Consider the following 19,883-nt stretch of genomic DNA (forward strand, 5'->3'; position numbering starts at 1 on the left):
CTAATGTGGTGTTGAGGTATGTTAAAAAATAAGTTGGACTTTTATTAAATATAATTCTAGCCACCCTTTTCCAGAAAATATTTTCTCAAGTCTAAGTGGTGTTCTTTTAGGATTTTTAGCTCACCCTTCATGCATCAATTCAGAGGTAGCAGAGTTAGAAATAAGTAAGTTCATAGTGCATGTTTTAATGACCTTAGTGGACTCTAAAATCTGTACACGCAATTTAAGAATATAATACAGAAGATATTTTAAATGATAGAGACTTCCTTAATTAAGTTAGCGTGTTAAATTAACACTATAATATTAGTCTATTTCTTAAGAAAACCAGCAAGTACCTCCAGTTATTGAGTATGGTGTCAGTATTATGTTTGCTACATTGTAATTAAATCCTGGAACAGAAATCTGAGATGACCAGTAACACAACCAAAACTTCCTCCTGATGAAGTACTGGGAACTGGTGTCACCCAAACAGACTTTTTTTGTTCATCCAACATAGCATAATATCAAAGTTAATTTCAGTTATATGTATTTAAGTTTGTTGAAGCCTTTAAATATACAGTCTTGTTCCTTGTTGTTTAACCATTATGTTTTTAAATGTTGTTTAATTATTACAGCAAAATTAGGTTTTAGTTTCAGTTGAACTTTGTTATTGTTTAACCTTTGAAGTCAAGACTCTTGGTGTTTAACCTTGTTAGTCTAGACATTTTCTGTTTTACCTTGTTGGTCTAGACACTTGATTAATTTTACAAGTGCAGGTATTTTGAATCGGGTTGAAATATAAATGCAATACCTGGATAAAATAAAGGTCTATAATGCTATTGGATAATGGTGATAGTGTGTATGATTTGATTATTTGGCAAACAGAAACAAAACGAGTATTAACTCCAGGTATTGAGTATGATGTCAGTGGTCTGTGTACTAGCCCCAGGTATTGAGTACGGTGTCAGTGGTCTGTGTACTAGACCCAGGTATTGAGTATGATGTCAGTGGTCTGTGTACTAGCCCCAGGTATTGAGTACGGTGTCAGTAGTCTGTGTACTAGACCCAGGTATTGAGTACGATGTTAGTGGTCTGTGTACTAGCCCCAGATATTGAGTATGATGTCAGTGGTCTGTGTACCAGCCCCAGGTATTGAGTATGATGTCAGTGGTCTGTGTACTAGCCCCAGGTATTGAGTACGATGTCAGTGGTCTGTGTACTAGCCCCAGGTATTGAGTACGATGTCAGTGGTCTGTGATTATATCGTTATTATACTCTGGAACAGGAAGTCTGGGACATCATGCCATTGTTTCAAGGCTCCATTCATGTATTGAAGAACGGCATGATCCCAACAAACCTACTCTCATTATCACACTACAATTTTTTTTTAAACCAGTTTAATTGATTACTTACTATTTCTTGTTTGTTAAACATAACCTTATACATGTATTATGAAAAAGACGTGATGTTTCAAATTTTGCAGGTAATTATGGCCCAACTAGATATGAAATATTTCCAAAGTGTTTAGACTAGGGGTATGCTGTTCCCCATGTTATAAAAGTGAGGTTTAACACTGACTATTGGATGGGTGGTGTGGGAGAGGTCTAAACACCTCAAGTGAATGTATAGGAATTAAGAGAAAGATAAGTAGTTTTGTTTTACTTCAGGTAATTTGTGTTAGAAAAACTCATTCTGTGGGTCAATTGCTGTTTGATTGGGAAGAATAATATTAAGGGATCTGTGAATCTTCCCTTTTTTTCTGAATAACACTGTACTATTTGTGTTTTTGTTTTACAGTATTTTAGATTCAGTGTTGGAGGAATGACAGATGTGGCTGAAATTAAAGGTCACAGGTAAGAACTAAAAATTGATCTTTCTAGCTCACACCACCGTCTGGCTTATAATAATAATAATAATAATGATTTGAGGTTCTTATATACCGCTTTATCACAACCTAATTCGTAGGTCGTCTCAAAGCGGTTCACAAGTTATTATCCGTGGTTGTAGGGCCCTTGCAACCAGCCAACATGTTTCTCAACTCCCTGGGGAGCAAACAGCCAGTGCTGCCATTTCGGCGCTCACTGCTAGCATTCTACAATTCTAGCACTGCCCAACAACATACTCATTTACAGCTGAGTAGACTGGAACAAGCAGAGTAAAGTGACTTGCTCAAAGATACAACACAGTGCCGTGACTCGAACCCGCAATCCTTCGGTCACGAGCCGAGTGTCCTACGTGTACCACTAGACTACCGTGCCATGCCATGGCAATTGGCATAGCATATGTATGTCAACTTTTCCTATAAAAGACCACTTGTCTAGAGTGGTACATGGAGTTTTTATCTAAGGGAAGAATTATAAGACGCACTTCTTTGTGATTACAGGAGGACCTATGTTGGAGCCATGCCTGGAAAGATGATACAATGTCTGAAAACGACTAAGACAGAAAACCCCTTGGTGCTTATTGATGAGGTAATGTGCTTATAACACTAGCTGGATTAATGATCTGCTTTTATATACATTTTGTATGACTATCTGGTTAAAAAATAATTAATATAGATATACAACTCAAATTTGACAGTTTCACCAGTCTTTTATTAGAGAACAATATGATTATGTATGATTTTGAATATATATAAATGATATTACATATATGATTCAAAAAACTTAAAAAATATTTTAACCACTTGTCTCTGTAGAAAAGAGGAATACAACAGTGTAAATACAGATAATTCTGGCAAGGTTATTGGTTATCGTAGTGGGTTGAATACAGTGTTCTTTGAATTGCTTGGGTCATTTCATTGGTAGAGCTGTACATTTGTTCAGTTCAGTTATTTTATTTCTATGAGTCCTATAGCTGTCATCATTGAACTCTACAACTATTCTTAGGTGGTTGTGGTTTTGCTATTTGATTGTTTTTTGTAGGTGGATAAGTTGGGTAGGAGTTGGCAGGGTGACCCATCCTCTGCCTTACTAGAACTGCTGGACCCAGAACAGAATGCTAACTTCCTAGATCACTACCTAGATGTTACAGTGGACATGTCCAAGGTAGGTACAACATTAAATAATGAAGTTGCTGATCCTGGCCATTGATGTTGTTATAGGGACTGTTTCAGAGTAAGGGTAGGGGGCCCAACTCCTGTCTGATACATATTGTTTCGTCCGTCGTCGTCGGTTAACTTTTCCTTTAAACAACTTTAGAACTGCTGCAGAAGAAGTCGGAAACACTTCTGCGGCCTTCATATTAATAATTAGATCACAGTTAGTATGGATATCTGTCATATTCAAGCTGGGCTCATATTCCATCAGATTTTGTACATTATCGATAGTCTGTCTGGTGTATGACCCGGTAATTCTTGCCTTCCCTGTATTACAGATTTTGTACATCATCAATAGTCTGTCTGGTGTATGACCCGGTAATTCTTTCCTTCCCTGTATTACAGGTTTTGTTTATCTGCACGGGCAATGTGACAGACACGATTCCTGAGCCACTCAAAGACCGGATGGAGATGATAGATGTCTCCGGTTATGTGGCAGAAGAAAAACTGGCCATCGCACAGGTAACATTTGATCTCATTTGATACTTGGTCTTGATGTTATATGTGTCTCTCTGGAGAATTTTTCTTTAGCTCATTAGGTAGAGAGTAAGACTAGTAAACCAGAGGTCCAAGGTTTGACTCCTAGCGGAGGCCTTGAAAAAAAAATGACCTCTGTTACATTGGTGCCTGCGTAGGGACCAGGGTAATACAGTGGAACCCACTTATTATGATATCGGTTATTATGATATATATAATATTTTTCCCATGTACCGATTTTTTCCTTCTTCAACTAAGCAATGAACAAATTATTTCAATTATTACTTTATCAGTTTGTATTTATGTTTTTCCATGTCTCCACATCAGTCTATGTCTTATTAATATAAGGCATCTCACTTCCGGTTCAGACAACATAAAAACGATCGAAAACAGCTTGATCGGTTATTATGATATTTTTCTCTGGCAAATAGCATATCATAATAAGCGGGTTCCACTGTATTGACAAATATACTCAGTGATACTTTTACATGAATCGCTATGACTTCTGGAAAACTGAGGACAAATTCTTGCCTAGCTGCTTCCTACTGACTCTGCTAGGGAGAATTTCACTAGTAAGCCAGACCCAGGTTCCCTAGCGTAAGACTAGTAAACCAGACCCAGGTACCCTAGCGTTAGACTAGTAAACCAGACCCAGGTTCCCTAGCAGAAGACTTGAACAAAAATGATCTGTTGCATACAAAATGAAAATAAAATAAAATAGAAAGGCAAGATGAGGGAATAACACTTGTAGATTTACAGCATGTTTTCAATTTTCTCATTCAGTGTAGCTGACTCCATTGAATATTTTGAAGGTGTTCTAATAAAGTGTTGGTAATATTGTTATCATATATTTATTACTGCACCCCTACAGGTCGGAGATTGAGAAAAGAATTCACCATCTGTTACCCACTTAACCAGTTGTAAGAGCCAACTAACGTGAGAACCCTTGCAGAATTGAGGATTTACTTTGTGCTCTCAGGTTGGGGACAAAAGATTACCAAAGAAAGTCTGCTGTAAACATGGCAATATTTGGGTCCTATCTATTTTCGTTCTACTTCCAAACATTCGTTTCGTTTCAAAGTGCCTTGCTTGGCAATACCTAACTTTCGGCCTTAGTGTTGAACATTTGCCCAAGTGAGGAAACCAATGGCTTTTGTCCTCGGGCCAGGATATGCCAAAGGCCTTATAAATGATAGTGTTATTTCTTGTTAAACGTTCAGTATTTAAGGTCATCATAGCAAAAGGTTAACCTGGTGTGATTATAATATCACTGGGTGGAATACTGTCCCGGCTGCCTTTGGCATTGTATTCAGTGGGGTAGAGATCTAAGTTGGCATAAGATCTGTTCTATCACAAGGAGGCAAATACACCAACATACCATCTCTGGCACACACATACACACATGCACACTTATACAACACACATGGAGGCAGGTCCTTAATTAATGACCTTAGCTGTTCTTAGAACACAAAACCCAATAAAACCTAACCAATCTACTACTGATATATGTATCGACCATTTGATGATATCCATATTTTCATACTCTTATACTACCCCCTTATTGAGAAATTAGTCCTGTTATGATATAACGGTACCTGCATGATAAAACCGAGGTTTAGACACTAACTTGTTTTTGCTTGACAGACAACAGGACTAGTTGAATAGGTTATATACTAGTCCTTCGTCAATGTAACTAGTCCGTGATTTCCTGATAAGGAAACATCGCCATTTACAGCACGAAACATCAAAAGTAGGGGACAGTCCCTGGGACTTAAAATAACCACTGCCATAGAAATATGGTGAAGTTTTAGGAAAACTTGGACTGTTTTCATGCAATATATCTTATTTTAAGGAGTTTTCTAAATTTTAAAAAGGAGTATTCTTATTTCATATTCATATTTTTCACAAGTCCAAAGGACCAGTTAGGTAAGGTGATTCACTAGTCCTTGATGAAATCTACTAGTCTAGGACTAGCGGACTAGTGTTAGTGTCGACCCCTGAAAACCCCATTTGATAGTTGAAATAGTCTTGTATCCTTCTGTCAATTCAACAGAAGAAAACCTTACAGTGAACTGATGGAGAGATCAGCAACTATTATGTTGTCTGTCATATATACAACAAATTATTTAAAGAGGAACTGGACTGGGTTGATCATCGGCGACCAGATTGTTAAATTGGTAGAGCATCTGTCTAGAGTTCCTAGTGTCCTGGGTTCAAACCCCCGTCTGTCAGTTTATTTTCCACTCCTTTTTTATTGCGTGCCTGTGACCAACCCTTGTTTACATAGTTTGGTGAATGCTTGGCACGAGAATACTAGAACCTGGGTTGTAAATACTTGTATCTTAGGGGGCGAAGGAGGGAGGAATGTAGCAAAACTGGGCTGGCTCGATCGTTGGTAGAGCGTCCGTCATAAGAGTTTGGAATGCCCGGGTACAAACCCTGATCTGGTCGTGCATTTTTCTGCCCCTGTTACATATTTAGGTGTACTCATCAGCTTGTATTTACTTTCACACTACATAAAGTATTAGTAATGTTCACTCTGACACTCAGTACCAGTACACTAGAAGAGATGACTGTCCTTGGCTTCGCTGACCTTAAATAACCACATTTCTTCCGAGCTTCAGCAGCTGATATTCTGACCAGAATCTGATAAATAATCACTAATATTGACAGGTTTTAACTTTTTATGCCCACACACCCTTTAAGATTGTAATGTCAGCTGTCCAGGTAAAATATATCCTATTAAATGTACTTTGGGTTGTCCTGATCACCAATGCGTGTCATCACTGCTGCCTGGGAATTATTATGAAGAAACTATTTTGTTTGAAATATCAATTGTATGAAAAGGAGGAGGGCCTGTATGGCTGTTTTAAGCTCACCTAGTTCAAAGCACCAAGTCAGCTTATGCTGTGGTGCAGCATTCATAATGCAGCCATTATCTGTTGCCAACTTTTCCTCGAAGTCTACTAGTCTTGAATGCAGTCTTCAACTTTGCAGAAGATATTTTGACTAAATTTTTGTCTGAAGCATTGTTGGATCATAACGACTCTATTTTGTAAAAATGGAGGGTGTGCAGGGCCAAATAGGGTGAACAGGTCACTCAGTGTTTAATTTAAAAATAAAGGGTGTGGAATCCTAAGGGCAAGAGGGGTGAGCTTAAATGGGAATCTAGGACATTTTTACTGCAAGCTACTACTCCTAAACAGCTGCATGGAATGTAACCGTATTTGATTTGAAATATCACAAAGGCAACATGATCATATTTTGTATTAAAGGAAGCTGATTTGACTCTTGGAGCTGGAAGAATTGGGCCCCAGTAAAAAAAAATGATTGTACATCTGCCTTATTCAAAATGCTTGAGAAACCCATTATATTACCTCATATATATACAAATTGAATATTAAGGGATGAAAATATACATCTAGGCTATCTTTATTGCCTCCAGGGTCATAGGTCTGGGTCATAACATGGAAACAATTAGGATTCCCACCCCATTTCAATATATACATTTGCTTAGCTTGCAGAAATACAATGAGACTACCAGGGTTTGCCTCAGTGTACAACACCTCCCATGGGGACTTAGTCCCCGGGTCATAGAATTGAAATGGTTGAGATCCCCAACCTGTGATCATATATATTATTGCCTGGCATAAAGACCCAAACATAATTAGCCTGAGGTCTGCCCTTCCTCCTTGAGACTGAGACTCTGTTCTTAAAATGGAAACAAATGAGATCCCCACCCTATAACTAGATATGAAACTGATTGGCTTGAAGATACAGAATTGTGGTTGACCTTTTCTCACAGGAATTAGTTCCTAGTTTATAAAATGGAAAAGATGCCGTCCCTATGCTCTGGATATGAAGAGACAAACACATTAATGTCACCAGGATTAATGTCCCTAGTGTGCCACTAGCACTTGTTTGTCTGTAAACACCATTGGAAAAAAGAAGACCAAAAATTCAACAATATGGTCAGACACTCAGTACTCGGTCAAATACTATAGCTGCTAGCAATGCAACTGGTTCAATAAAATGTCTATATTTGGCAAACTGACTGGTTGTATTTATTTTTGGCCTCAAAGCAATTACAGTGTCTGCTGGCAGCCAATGCTAGTCACTCAAATAATGTTTTCATCAGTTTCACCAGGCAGAGTTGATAAAAAGTCTGTATGGCTGAAAATATTTCTAGATTTGTTCATCACTTCATTTGAAATAATAAATAGCAGTCTTCAAAATGTCTTGCAGTTCTGCTGATACAGAATTCAACATCAAAATAAAAACTTCGTGTGTATAATGGCTTCCTGCCTTAAATACCGACCTGTCAATTAAGACCACCTCCATATAGAGGAACAAAGTCAGGAGAGATTTAATGCAAATGTTGAAGACATTGTTTTTGGTTGAGGGATGTTGTGTTTACCAGTTTGTAATTACAGCTGCAGGGTCCCCAATAGAACACATTTTATTGTATGCTGGTATTATAGGCCGTGTCTGTCTCTGTTTCCCCTGACGAGCTGCTTACTCCCACACTTGCCTGCCCACTGAGGTACAAACTGTGGAACACTCCAGCAGTAATCAATACCTCATCCTTCACAATGCTATCAGAAAACATGAGGGTGATTTTGGTAGAATTTCACACTTTCTACAAACTACTTTCATGTTATGTTCAGCACATATTTATTTTTAGAAGCAAATTTTTTAACATCGATTTTACCAAGAAAATGAGTTTTTTGTTATAAATTTAATTTGGATAAAGTTAGGCTGTTGGGTGTAAGCTTTTATATAGCAAATCATATGTAAAACAGAGCTTAGGGCATATATGACAGTAAATGCAATAGTTCAGTATCCAAAAACGATGATGACTGAAGCGAGTCTGAAGTATCCACTCTAGCTTGTCTTCAACGCCTGGAGTTAAGTGCTATGTGCTTTTCAAGTACTTCTAGTCCAAATAGGCAATGCTAAACAAAGTAAGTGCTATGTTTGTTCTAGTACCTCTAGTCCAAATAGGCAATGCTAAACAAAGTAAGTGCTATGTTTGTTCCAGTACCCGTAGATTAATTAGGCAATGCTAAACAAAGTAAGTGCTATGTTTGTTCCAGTACCTCAGTCAAAATAGGCAATGCTAAACAAAGTAAGTGCTATGTTTGTTCCAGTACCTCTAGTCCAAATAGGCAATGCTAAACAAAATAAGTACTATGTTTATTCCAGTACCTCTAGTCCAAATAGGCAATGTTAAACAAAGTAAGTGCTATGTTTATTCCAGTACCCGTTGTCCAAATAGGCAATGCTAAACAAAGTAAATGCTATGTTTGTTCCAGTACCCATAGTCCAAACAGGCATTGCTAAACAAAGTAAGTGCTATGTTTATTCCAGTACCCGTTGTCCAAATAGGCAATGCTAAACAAAATAAGTACTATGTTTATTCCAGTACCTCTAGTCCAAATAGGCAATGCTAAACAAAGTAAGTGCTATGTTTGTTCCAGTGCCCCTAGTCCAAAAAGGCAATGCTAAACAAAGTAAGTGCTATGTTTGTTCCAGTGCCCCTAGACCAAAAAGGCAATACTAAAAAAAGTAAGTGCTATGTTTATTCCAGTACCCGTTGTCAAAATAGGCAATGCTAAACACAGTAAGTGCTATGTTTGCTCCAGTACCCATAGTCCAAATAGGCAATGCTAAACAAACTAAGTGCTATGTTTGTTCCAGTGCCCCTAGACCAAAAAGGCAATACTAAAAAAAGTAAGTGCTATGTTTCTTCCCGTACCCATAGTCCAAATAGGCAATGCTAAACAAAGTAAGTGCTATGTTTGTTCAAGTACCTCTAGTCCAAATAGGCAATGCTAAACAAAATAAGTACTATGTTTATTCCAGTACCTCTAGTCCAAATAGGCAATGCTAAACAAACTAAGTGCTATGTTTGTTCCAGTACCTCTAGTCCAAATAGGCAGTGCTAAGCAAAATAAGTACTATGTTTATTCCAGTACCTCTAGTCTAAATAGGCAATGCTAAACAAAGAAAGTGCTATGTTTGTTCAAGTACCTCTAGTCCAAACAGGCAATGCTAAACAAAATAAGTACTATGTTTATTCCAGTACCTCTAGTCCAAATAGGCAATGCTAAACAAAGTAAGTGCTATGTTTGTTCCAGTGCCCCTAGACTAATTAGGCAGTCATATCAAATAATGGTTGGGGTTTATGCGAAAAGTCCAAGATTCCAGTTTCTAATCAATTGTGGACTTGTGGAGACACTCTCTGTCAGTGGAGATTCAGGGAGAAGTGTGTGGGTGGTGACTACATGTAGTCAGGAGTGAGCGTCGTGGCTGGCCAACGACAAACAGCGATAGAGTTAGGTCTCCAGGCATTTCTCCTGCTATGTGGGAGTCTTATGTTAAATGTATGCTAAGCACCTTCTCTTTGTGTCGAAAATATGATATTTCTTTGTCGTCCTTCTATAAAAAAAACATATAAATCGGTAAGGTGCTTAACAATATATTCTATCATTGATTTTGTGGGTGGCAGGAGACTGGCTGGATCTTGTGTTAATGTCATTCTGATGACGGGAATAGTATCTACTTCATTTTCAACACAATAGCAGAAAATAAAAATTGGTCATATGTATTAAAGTCTACTTGTATCAAATTGGGGACATGCTCTTGTGACTCATAGAAATATGCTATGTGGGTTTATCACATTGCACCCAACACATGATTGTTGATAGGAACGTATATGGAACCCATCAGGTGCCTTATGGATGGATATTCCTTCTAGACCTTTTACTCCCTCGGGCAAGATGTGCAAATCTCAACCAGAGGGGCAAGACACTCAAACTGTCCAGCAAGAGGCTTGGTGATGGTTTGACTATTTTATTTTTATTTACTGATGGTTTAGGTTAGCCTGTCTTGCCCACAAGAGGGTGAAAGCATTTTTTTCACCCACACTTCAGCTTTTGCTAGGGAAAATATATATCTGTCTTTACCCACCTAGGTAAAGACAGCTAACAATCGCTTTTATTTTGAAAACGTCGCCATGGCATCATCACTTTATGCGGAAAAATCAGGATAATGTCATACAATTTTGTCACACATTTCATGTGATGATGGGGTGGTGAATTGAGTGCACTGTTAACATTTAGTTTTATTGTAGTACATGTATACAATAGCGTGGGAGAAAAATCATCAATCAGTCCTGTATATGACACAGACAGAAAAGTCTCTACCCTTGGGGAAAGATATTTGACCGTTCAGCACTCGGCTAATCCTCATGCTAAACTTAAAAAATCTTAACCTCGGGTTGAAATTTCTCTGTCTATCACACAGACATGATAGATTCTGGCTAACCTCCAAAGTAGGGACACATTCTATAATATGTCATTAAGACAGGTTTAGGATAAATATGATAAACATAATTCTAGTGCTTCGTGGACGTCACTTTAACAATGCATATGATGACATAAGTGGCATTATGATATTGAAATTGACAAGTCAGTGGAGCCCCACAGATTGTCTCCTTCACTTGATAATAAACAAATGTATCTAAATCATAGGAGGCAGTATTGATAGGAGATATGGATGATGCACTATTACACTCACAATTAAAGGCTGAGGAACAAGTTTAAAATATCAATTCGTAGGTGGAATAGACTTAAAACATATCACTAGACAAGAAAGAATTTCCTGTCACTATCTTTTTACTAAACAAATGGCTTTGATTGGTGGAACAATCTGAATCACATAAATGTTTGATATAAATACATTGTAATACTTCAGTGACCATACTGTGACAGAAATGTTTGATATAGATAAATTGTAATGCTGTGATTAGCCATACCATCACAAAAAGGTTTTATATAGATAGATACAATATGAAGCAATGCTGTGATTGGCCATACCATCACAGAAATGTTTGATATGAATACATTGCAATGCTGTGATTGGCCTGAATACATTGCAATGCTGTGATTTGCCTGAATACATTAAGATGCTGTGATTGACCTGGATACATTGTAATGCTGTGATTGGCCTGGATACATTGCAATGCTGTGATTGGCCATGCATACCATCACACAAATGTTTGATATGAGTACATTGCAATGCTGTGATTGGCCTGAATACATTGCAATGCTGTGATTGGCCATACCATCACAGAAATGATCGATATGAATACATTGCAATGATGCAATAAGCTTGTCTGAGACCTGTGTAACCTTAGAATGTTTGTTACATGTTTTGTTTGGTGCAGACAACATTTAACTAAACACAAAGTCATGTCCTGTAAATGGGACCAATCCATTTGAGGCACAACAGGAATTCTAAACAATAGAGAAAATTTTCCTGATTTATTTTAGAATATTTTGTATAAATGTAACAATTTACTTGACTTGTATTTTTGGAGAAGGTTACAAATCCAAATGCAGTCACTAATAGCTAGTGAATGACGTAAGAATTTGCAATGCATTAAAAAGCTTAAAGCTATAAATAAAAAATGACGAGTGATCATTCCAAAATGCTGGAGGCTATTGAAAGGATGTTTTCAAATTTTATGAAGACGATGTCCTGAGATTGTATTCTTCCATCACTCTGACAATGATGTACTGCCGATGATTGGTATGCTTCAGACTTGTAAGACATGCTTTAATGTACAATGTTTACTCTCAGAACTATGTGAATGTTTGTCCTACAGAAATACTTGGTACCACAGACCCAGAAACAGACGGGAGTGACCAAAGAAAAAGTCAACATCACCGACGATGCAATGACAACACTGATAAAGTCTTACTGTAGGGAAAGCGGTGTTCGAAACCTTCAAAAGCAGATAGAGAAGGTATCTTTCATAGTTTATCTTACCCATGCTGTATTTAAAATGTTATTGTGATAAATCACTTTAGACTTTTTCTATTTGATTGAAATTTTTGTGTTTCCTCAAGTTATATTGTTTTATATGACGTGCTGAAACAGTTTAAAGTATATCCTGACATCTTATAAAGAGAAATCACCCAGGTTTTATCTATGTGTAGATATACAGAAAAGCTGCCCTAAAGATTATCACAGAGTCCACTGAACACCTAGAAGTTGACACAGACTCGTTGAAGGACTATGCTGGCAAACCACTATTCACCTCAGACAGAATGTATGAATTCAACCCCCCGGGAGTTGTTACAGGCCTAGCGTGGACAGCGATGGGTAAGTTTTAGGCTTGTCAAGCTGGTCCAATTTTAGTAACGAGTTACTCGAAAAATCTTCCGACCCCTTAACCGGTAAATTTGTCAGGTTGTTGTACAAGTAATGAATAACAACAGCAAAAGCAGTCCATGTATGGCAAATGTAATATTCCAAACATATTTACATTACCCGTACTGGTAATTCTTATCGAATATTCACTGGAAACTATCACAAGGAGCGCGAGGAGTCATAACTTGCACAATTGTATTTTTGCGAAAAGGCTGATCCTGATGCAAACTGGTTTGATGGAAGGAAAACTCATCAAAACTCCCTCCTCTGCCATTTAAGCACAAAATAAAAGTATTTGTCAATCCCGGCCACGTCCGTACCATCAGAAAGGATCTTTTATACAACAGGACTTGTAGTCAACAAACTCTGTAACAGGCTATCACTGTCCGTGACCGCTGTCGATCAAATTGTTTTTCTGAACAAAATGATTTCTCTGACTTTACCTAGTCTTGCTTTCCACTTAATTCATATGTTTGTGAAATAACAGCACAGACAATGAATTCTGTAACTTCCCATGTCAGATTGTTTGGCCATTGAGTACAGATCATACACTGTGTTCTGGAGTAACTTGTAGGTGCCACTACAGCAACCCACACACTACAGGGTACATGACTGAACAAGAAATAGGTTTGTCTAGGCACATGTATGTCATTACTTTAGATAACTTACTAAGGGCGTTGAACAAGTATTTTGAAAACTTAGTAGCTTGTAATAGACTTGTGTTTGAAATGACTGTTTCTATTTCAGGAGGGTCAACTCTGTTTATTGAGACGGTGCTGAAGAGGCCGCTTGACAGCCCTATTAGTGGTGACAAGCCTGAGGTTGGCAGCATAGAGGTGACTGGTAACCTAGGCAAGGTCATGAAGGAGAGCATACAACTGGCCTACACCTTCGCCAAGGCTTTTATGGTTTCTGAGCTCTCTGGCAATGACTTCCTTCAAAAAGGTCTAGTCCACCTGCATTTACCCGAGGTAAGTGTATGGTACATTTCTTAATGTCTATTTTACCAGTGAGTGCATGGTACACCTGTGCAAATTGTATATACCTGAGGTAAGTATCGGAAACACCTGTTCAAAGTCTAATTACCAGAAATCATTTCCGTTTAGTTAATCATGACCTAATCGATAAAGGATATTTGGTTCTTGCCTTTGTGATAGAGATAATCATGTTTATAAGGAAATGTTTTATGAATTGATGCAATAGCTTGGGTATATACTGCGTAGGTGTTTATATATCTGACTGTATATCTAAATTATCACAGTTTATGGATATTTTCTGCCCCAAGGTTGTTTCTTACAAACTGAATGGGAGATTATAATGGAATCAACATTTGTGTGGGTGTTTGTTCCTAACAATAAACAACTTGATGCCTAGGAGTTTTACCTGATGTATGACTGTTAATATGTACAATGAAGGGGACTTGATGCCCAGGAGGTTTACCTGATGTATGACTGGTAATATGTACAATGAAGGGGACTTGATGCCCAGGAGGTTTACCTGATGTATGACTGTTAATATGTACAATGAAGGGGACTTGATGCCCAGGAGATTTACCTGATGTATGACTGGTAATATGTACAATGAAGGGGACTTGATGCCTAGGAGGTTTACCTGTTGTATGACTGGTAATATGTACAATGAAGGGGACTTTAAGTGTCCAACATCTTACCACTTCTTCAGATTTATGCATACAACGTTTTTAAATCATTCCCATGCCTTTGCAACAAATGTCCCTTGTGAGATTTTGTAAAAATATTATGACATTAGTTAGAATTCAATTAAATGTAATTAAATGTGAACTTTGACTTTTCATTTGTCAAGGCAAAAACTATCATTTTGTTAATGATTTTGTTTGAAAGGTGTCTTGCATAGCAGCTGTTTAATATATACATGTATGCATGTAAATATCTTGACATCTGAATAATTCATATTGAGACATACTTAATATTGCATTCATGTAGAATGGATGATTAAGCTGTACAAACCATGGTTTATTTAATGGTTAAAAATGACATTAACCAAAAAATGCACTTTTATTTAAACAGTTGCAAGTTAATTTTATGGCTTCAAGTTACAAAAACCAATGATTCATTTATGGTTCCAAGTTCCAAAATTCATATTTTATATAATGGTTACAAATGGCATGAACCAAACAAATGCAAGTTTAATTAAACAATTACAAGTTCATTAAATGACTATTGTTAATTTAATGACTTCAAGTTACAATTTAATTACTATTGTTAATTTAATGGCTTCAAGCTACAATTTGATGACTATTGTTAATTTAATGGCTTCAAGTTACAATTTAATAACTTTTGTTGATTTATGGTTTTAAGTTACATAAACCATGACTAATCTAATGGCTTCAAGATACATAAACCATGCTTAATTTAATTGCTTCAAGATACATAAACCATGGTTAATTTAATGGTTACAAGTTACTTAAACCATGTTTCATTTAATGGTCACAAGCTTTGTAAACTGTGGTTAATGGTTACAAGTGGTATAAAGCGTGGTTTATTGCATGATTACATGTTGCGTTTGGTACAGGGTGCAGTACCCAAGGATGGTCCCAGTGCAGGATGTACCATTGTGACTGCACTGCTGTCGCTGGCTCAGGGAAAACCAGTCAGACATAACCTGGCCATGACAGGAGAGATCTCCTTGACTGGGAAAGTCTTACCCGTGGGAGGCATTAAGGAAAAGACAATAGCGGTAAGTCTTATAGCTATATTAAACTGGGAATACACTATTGGCTGGACCAATCCGTTGATACATGTAATACCAGATATAAACTTGTCTACGACAATGATATTACTGAGACTTTTTTGTACTAAAAAAATGGTATCTAGATTTCAAAATATTGATGAAATTATTATCTGGTATTACATCTGAGCATCATCTTGTAGGATGAGGGAGGTTTGGGTGAATGGCATGTATTTAACAGCTAAAAACTGGGGAGGGAGTTGACAAAAGCAGGAGATTTGATCTATCAGGGAAACTTGATGATATAGTGTCGAAGCTGAGAGAAGTAGAGTATTGGCTTTGAATCTTCATTTTTTCCTTGTTGTTTTAATTTTATCTTTGATTCTACATTTTAACCTTGATTCCACATTTTAATCTGGATTTTACCTTTTTATCTTGAGATCACATTTTCATATTGACACCACATTTTTTAACCTTGTCACATCCATTAAACTGTCCATAAGAAAAGGAAGAGTAAAAAAAAGTTAAAAATAAGAATCAATACTTGACCGACTGATCACATATTCCATCACACAAATTCTGTGGTTGCTATGAGGTTTTATCCTTAGGTCACAACGTGTCTGTCATGCCTGAACGTGATAGTCATTGCCCCTGTTCAGTTGTTGACATTAGTGATCAGTATTTGCCCCTGTCAATGTTTTAAGTAGACCAGACTCCAGACATGATTGGCCTAATTTGTCATGAAGCTGTTCGGAGATGAGGATGAAGGATGATATATCCATAAAAATTCCTCTTTTCGGATCACTTCAGTGATCCGCTGTCAGTACAAAGACCCCTTTATATTCATATTGGACTAAGTAGGACGTGATCTGGTTGAACAAGTCGTTATCACTACCTATATCCTACGGGATGACACAGCCGTGGATAATAGCTTTAGAGAATGACCCGACCCTGATAATAGGTGTCCTCATTATAGCTGTCTTCGTTGCCAGATATGACATCGACGATTCCAACTCGTTTTCTGGTAATTGCTACTGCTATGTATAAGGTGGAACGTAATTCATGGTTGAAGACAACAGAATATGTGGTTTCTTAAAACCAAGCCAAAAGTGAGTTAATAATAGTAACGGTTTATTTCCATTTAGTGTATAATAGAAAAGAGAACAAAAACTTGCCTGATTGAAATTTGAACTTGATATCATCTAAACACTAGGTGGACCTTCTACCAACAGAATGAGCTGGCCAGAACATTGTTTGAAACAGTTCTAGACTAGATGTCGAACTTTCTTAGGATAAATTATCATATTTCAAAACTTATTTAGAGTAAATTGACTGATACTTAACTGTCAGTATTTCATTTTTTTCCATTTTTTTTTTTAATTCAACACAAACACATTTTTGACAGGTACTGTGAATAGATTGATGTCTCCCCATGTGTTAGTGTTTGGAGACTTGCTATTTCTGTGCTGTCCATTTGTCTGTCTGGTCGTCCGTCCAACCGTCAGTCCGTCCGTCTGTCATGCTTTAGTTTCCTTCTTTTGAAGCTTTCATACCAATATTTGGTACATGAGTTGCTGACAAGGAGGGGAGATTCTATGGATTGCTTTTGTTCTTATTAGGTCAAAGGTCACATGACTTTTGTTCTAAATAGAATACAGGTTTCTAGATTTTAACTGTCATTCTTTGTATTTGGTTAGCAGGTGTTGTATGAGGTAGGGGTGCTTCAGGTTGGTTTTCAGGTCAGTAGGTCAAAGGCCACATGGTTTGTTACTGTATGGGTGGGCTATAAACCGAATGTGGGCTTGTTGTTGAATTTATACAGTAAGTTCATCAAACGTTGGCTTTGTATTTCAATGAAATAATTGAAGAAGGTGACTGTTTCACTGTAGTCACAAACAAAGTAGGTTACAGAATACGAAACATTGTCCTTTGTAGAAACCTTTGAATGTGGTCACTTCCAGGTTTTGACAGCTGAAAAGAAACAGAAAAACAAATTGAAAGTTATCTGTCAATGTTATATTTTCCTATGAAAATCGATATTAAGCATTTAAACATTTCAGGTAGGGTGGGATAGACTGACACCTTCCTGTTATGGCAGAAAATAAGAATATCTACTTCTCCCTTCCTATATATCTAGAATTCTTTTGGCCATGATAGGCGATCCAGCTGTATTAGTAACATCACAGTCGCACTCCGTGAATTTATCGAAAACTATTTAAAATACTTCCCTTTTCACTTCTTCGTCAACTAATGCCATAGACTGTATTGATTTCCATATTTTACTCTTTCTAGGAGAAAATTAAAAGAGACATTCATGTTATTTTGCAGAGTTAACTTAAGGTTTCGTTCTAGTATTCTCCTGGCAGGAAGTCAAGGCCTCTAACTCCTTATCATACATGTTAATAAATTGGTTTTCACATCAAAAGTCTAATTTTAGAGGATCAATAGTTTGTGCATGGTAACAGGTCTTTTTATCTCGGAGTGATTTCCTTTTTAGGGATTTACTTGATGTGTCTAGGTTTGAACCAGCAGGAGACTGGAATAGGTTTTGTGTTCGTATAAACATGTTTGCAGTTTTGACAGGAAATTCTTTGAATCAATTTTTCTGATAAAAGCTGTGAGTGGTGAGGCAGTTTCTCAAATATAATCTATATTTCATGCCTCTGTGCAATCAAGTTTACGAAATCCTTCAAAGGAAAAAAAATACTTTTCATTTTCTTGAATGATATATAGCCAGTTTTCACGTAAGATAAAATCAATATGTTACTAATCAAAATCTTTTAATCTTTCAGTAGGTGGTATACAATTCAAAATTTGAATTTACTGCTAACCAAAAAATATTGCATCATGCAGGATGTGTTCCTAGGTACTCTCTGCTTATTTAATAAATGCATCTGTTCCCTTAGACAAGATGCCAGCTCTGAACATTTAGTATGTTCATCAAAGATCGAATGTTTTATATTTTCATGTTGGCAGCCAGGGGCGCAGAATTCCCTAATTATCTTGAGTAATTATGAATGGATTAATTTTATAAGGTCTATGAGTGGATTAAACTTTATAGGTTAATTACCATAGCGACTTAGATAATTAGATAACCACTATTGACCGACCATGATTGTTAGAGGTATGACCCTTTATGGATTTGGTCAACATGCAATATCCACTCAATATCTTGAGTGATTATAAATGTATTAACTTGATAAGAATTTTAAGTAGATTAAACTTTATAAGTTAATTATCATAGCGGCTTAGATAATTAGATAACCACTATTGACCGACCATGATTGTTAGAGGTATGACCCTTTATGGATTTGGTCAACATGCAATATCCACTCAATATCTTGAGTGATTATAAATGGATTAACTTGATAAGAATTATAAGTGGATTAAACTTTATAAGTTAATTATCATAGCGGCTTAGATAATTAGATAACCACTATTGACTGACCATGATTGTTAGAGGTATGACCCTTTATTGATTTGGTCAACATGCAATATCCACTCAATATCTTGAGTGATTATAAATGGATTAACTTGATAAGAATTATAAGTGGATTAAACTTTATATGTTAATTACCATAGCAGCTAAGATAATTAGATAACCACTATTGACCGACCATGATTGTTAGAGTTATGACCCTTTATGGATTTGCAACATGCAATATCTTGAGTAACTATCAATGGACAAATTCAAACTTTATGAGAAGGTTAATAACTTTGAAAGTGCAGACAAGTTGAATAACAACTTTTAATGGACTGTGATTTTGGAATTATGGCTCCTCAGGGACTTACAGTACAGTTTCTTCTCCATATTTTGAGTATAATTGTATTGATGAATTAATGGCAAACTTCTTAAGATTCTATGATCTTAATGATTTCAAACTTACATGTACTTCACTTTATTACCACGTTTGATACTACAAAAACTTGGGAATGTCTGATAAACATTATCATTCTACTGCAAGTTAGTTTTGGGACAGTTATTGCTCAGTGTCATATTTCTTCCACTTGTTTCCAGGGATGGGGATCCTGTAACTCTTCTCGAAAAACTTTTTGGGCAGAAATAACGAAAATATATATGCATGTTTGAGAATGGAAGGCGATGTGCAAATGACTTTTTGTTATTCAATTAATCATCCAACATTGCCACAACAGCCTCTGATTGGTCAAAATTTTGATTTTTAGGTCACCGGAGACAAAGTCTCAAGTGACCTATTGCGATCGCCTTTTGTCCGTCGTCCGTCGTGCGTCCGTAAACAATTTACATTTTCGACTTCTTCTCCAAAACCCCTCAACCAATTTCAATGAAATTTTACAGGGACCTTCCATGGACAAAGGTCAACAAAAATAGTTGCCGGTTTAGTCCTAAGCCCCCAGGGGCCTGAGGGGCGGGGCCAAAAAGGGT

General features: G+C 36.9%; 1 protein-coding gene across 1 annotated transcript in view; it reads left to right on the forward strand.

Moving 5' to 3' along the window:
- The window catches only part of LOC110451944 (lon protease homolog, mitochondrial-like), a 56,483-nt gene that overhangs the window by 22,067 nt on the left and 14,533 nt on the right, over positions 1-19,883 (forward strand). The window contains exons 14-21 of the mRNA XM_021500177.1: positions 1,777-1,832; positions 2,363-2,450; positions 2,904-3,026; positions 3,422-3,538; positions 12,225-12,365; positions 12,559-12,724; positions 13,520-13,743; positions 15,323-15,487. Coding sequence (XP_021355852.1) covers positions 1,777-1,832; positions 2,363-2,450; positions 2,904-3,026; positions 3,422-3,538; positions 12,225-12,365; positions 12,559-12,724; positions 13,520-13,743; positions 15,323-15,487 — 1,080 coding nt within the window. The remainder of the gene's footprint in view (positions 1-1,776; positions 1,833-2,362; positions 2,451-2,903; positions 3,027-3,421; positions 3,539-12,224; positions 12,366-12,558; positions 12,725-13,519; positions 13,744-15,322; positions 15,488-19,883) is intronic.

This window comes from Mizuhopecten yessoensis, unplaced genomic scaffold (genome assembly GCF_002113885.1).
Source record: "Mizuhopecten yessoensis strain PY_sf001 unplaced genomic scaffold, ASM211388v2 scaffold6307, whole genome shotgun sequence".
NCBI lineage: Eukaryota > Metazoa > Mollusca > Bivalvia > Pectinida > Pectinidae > Mizuhopecten > Mizuhopecten yessoensis.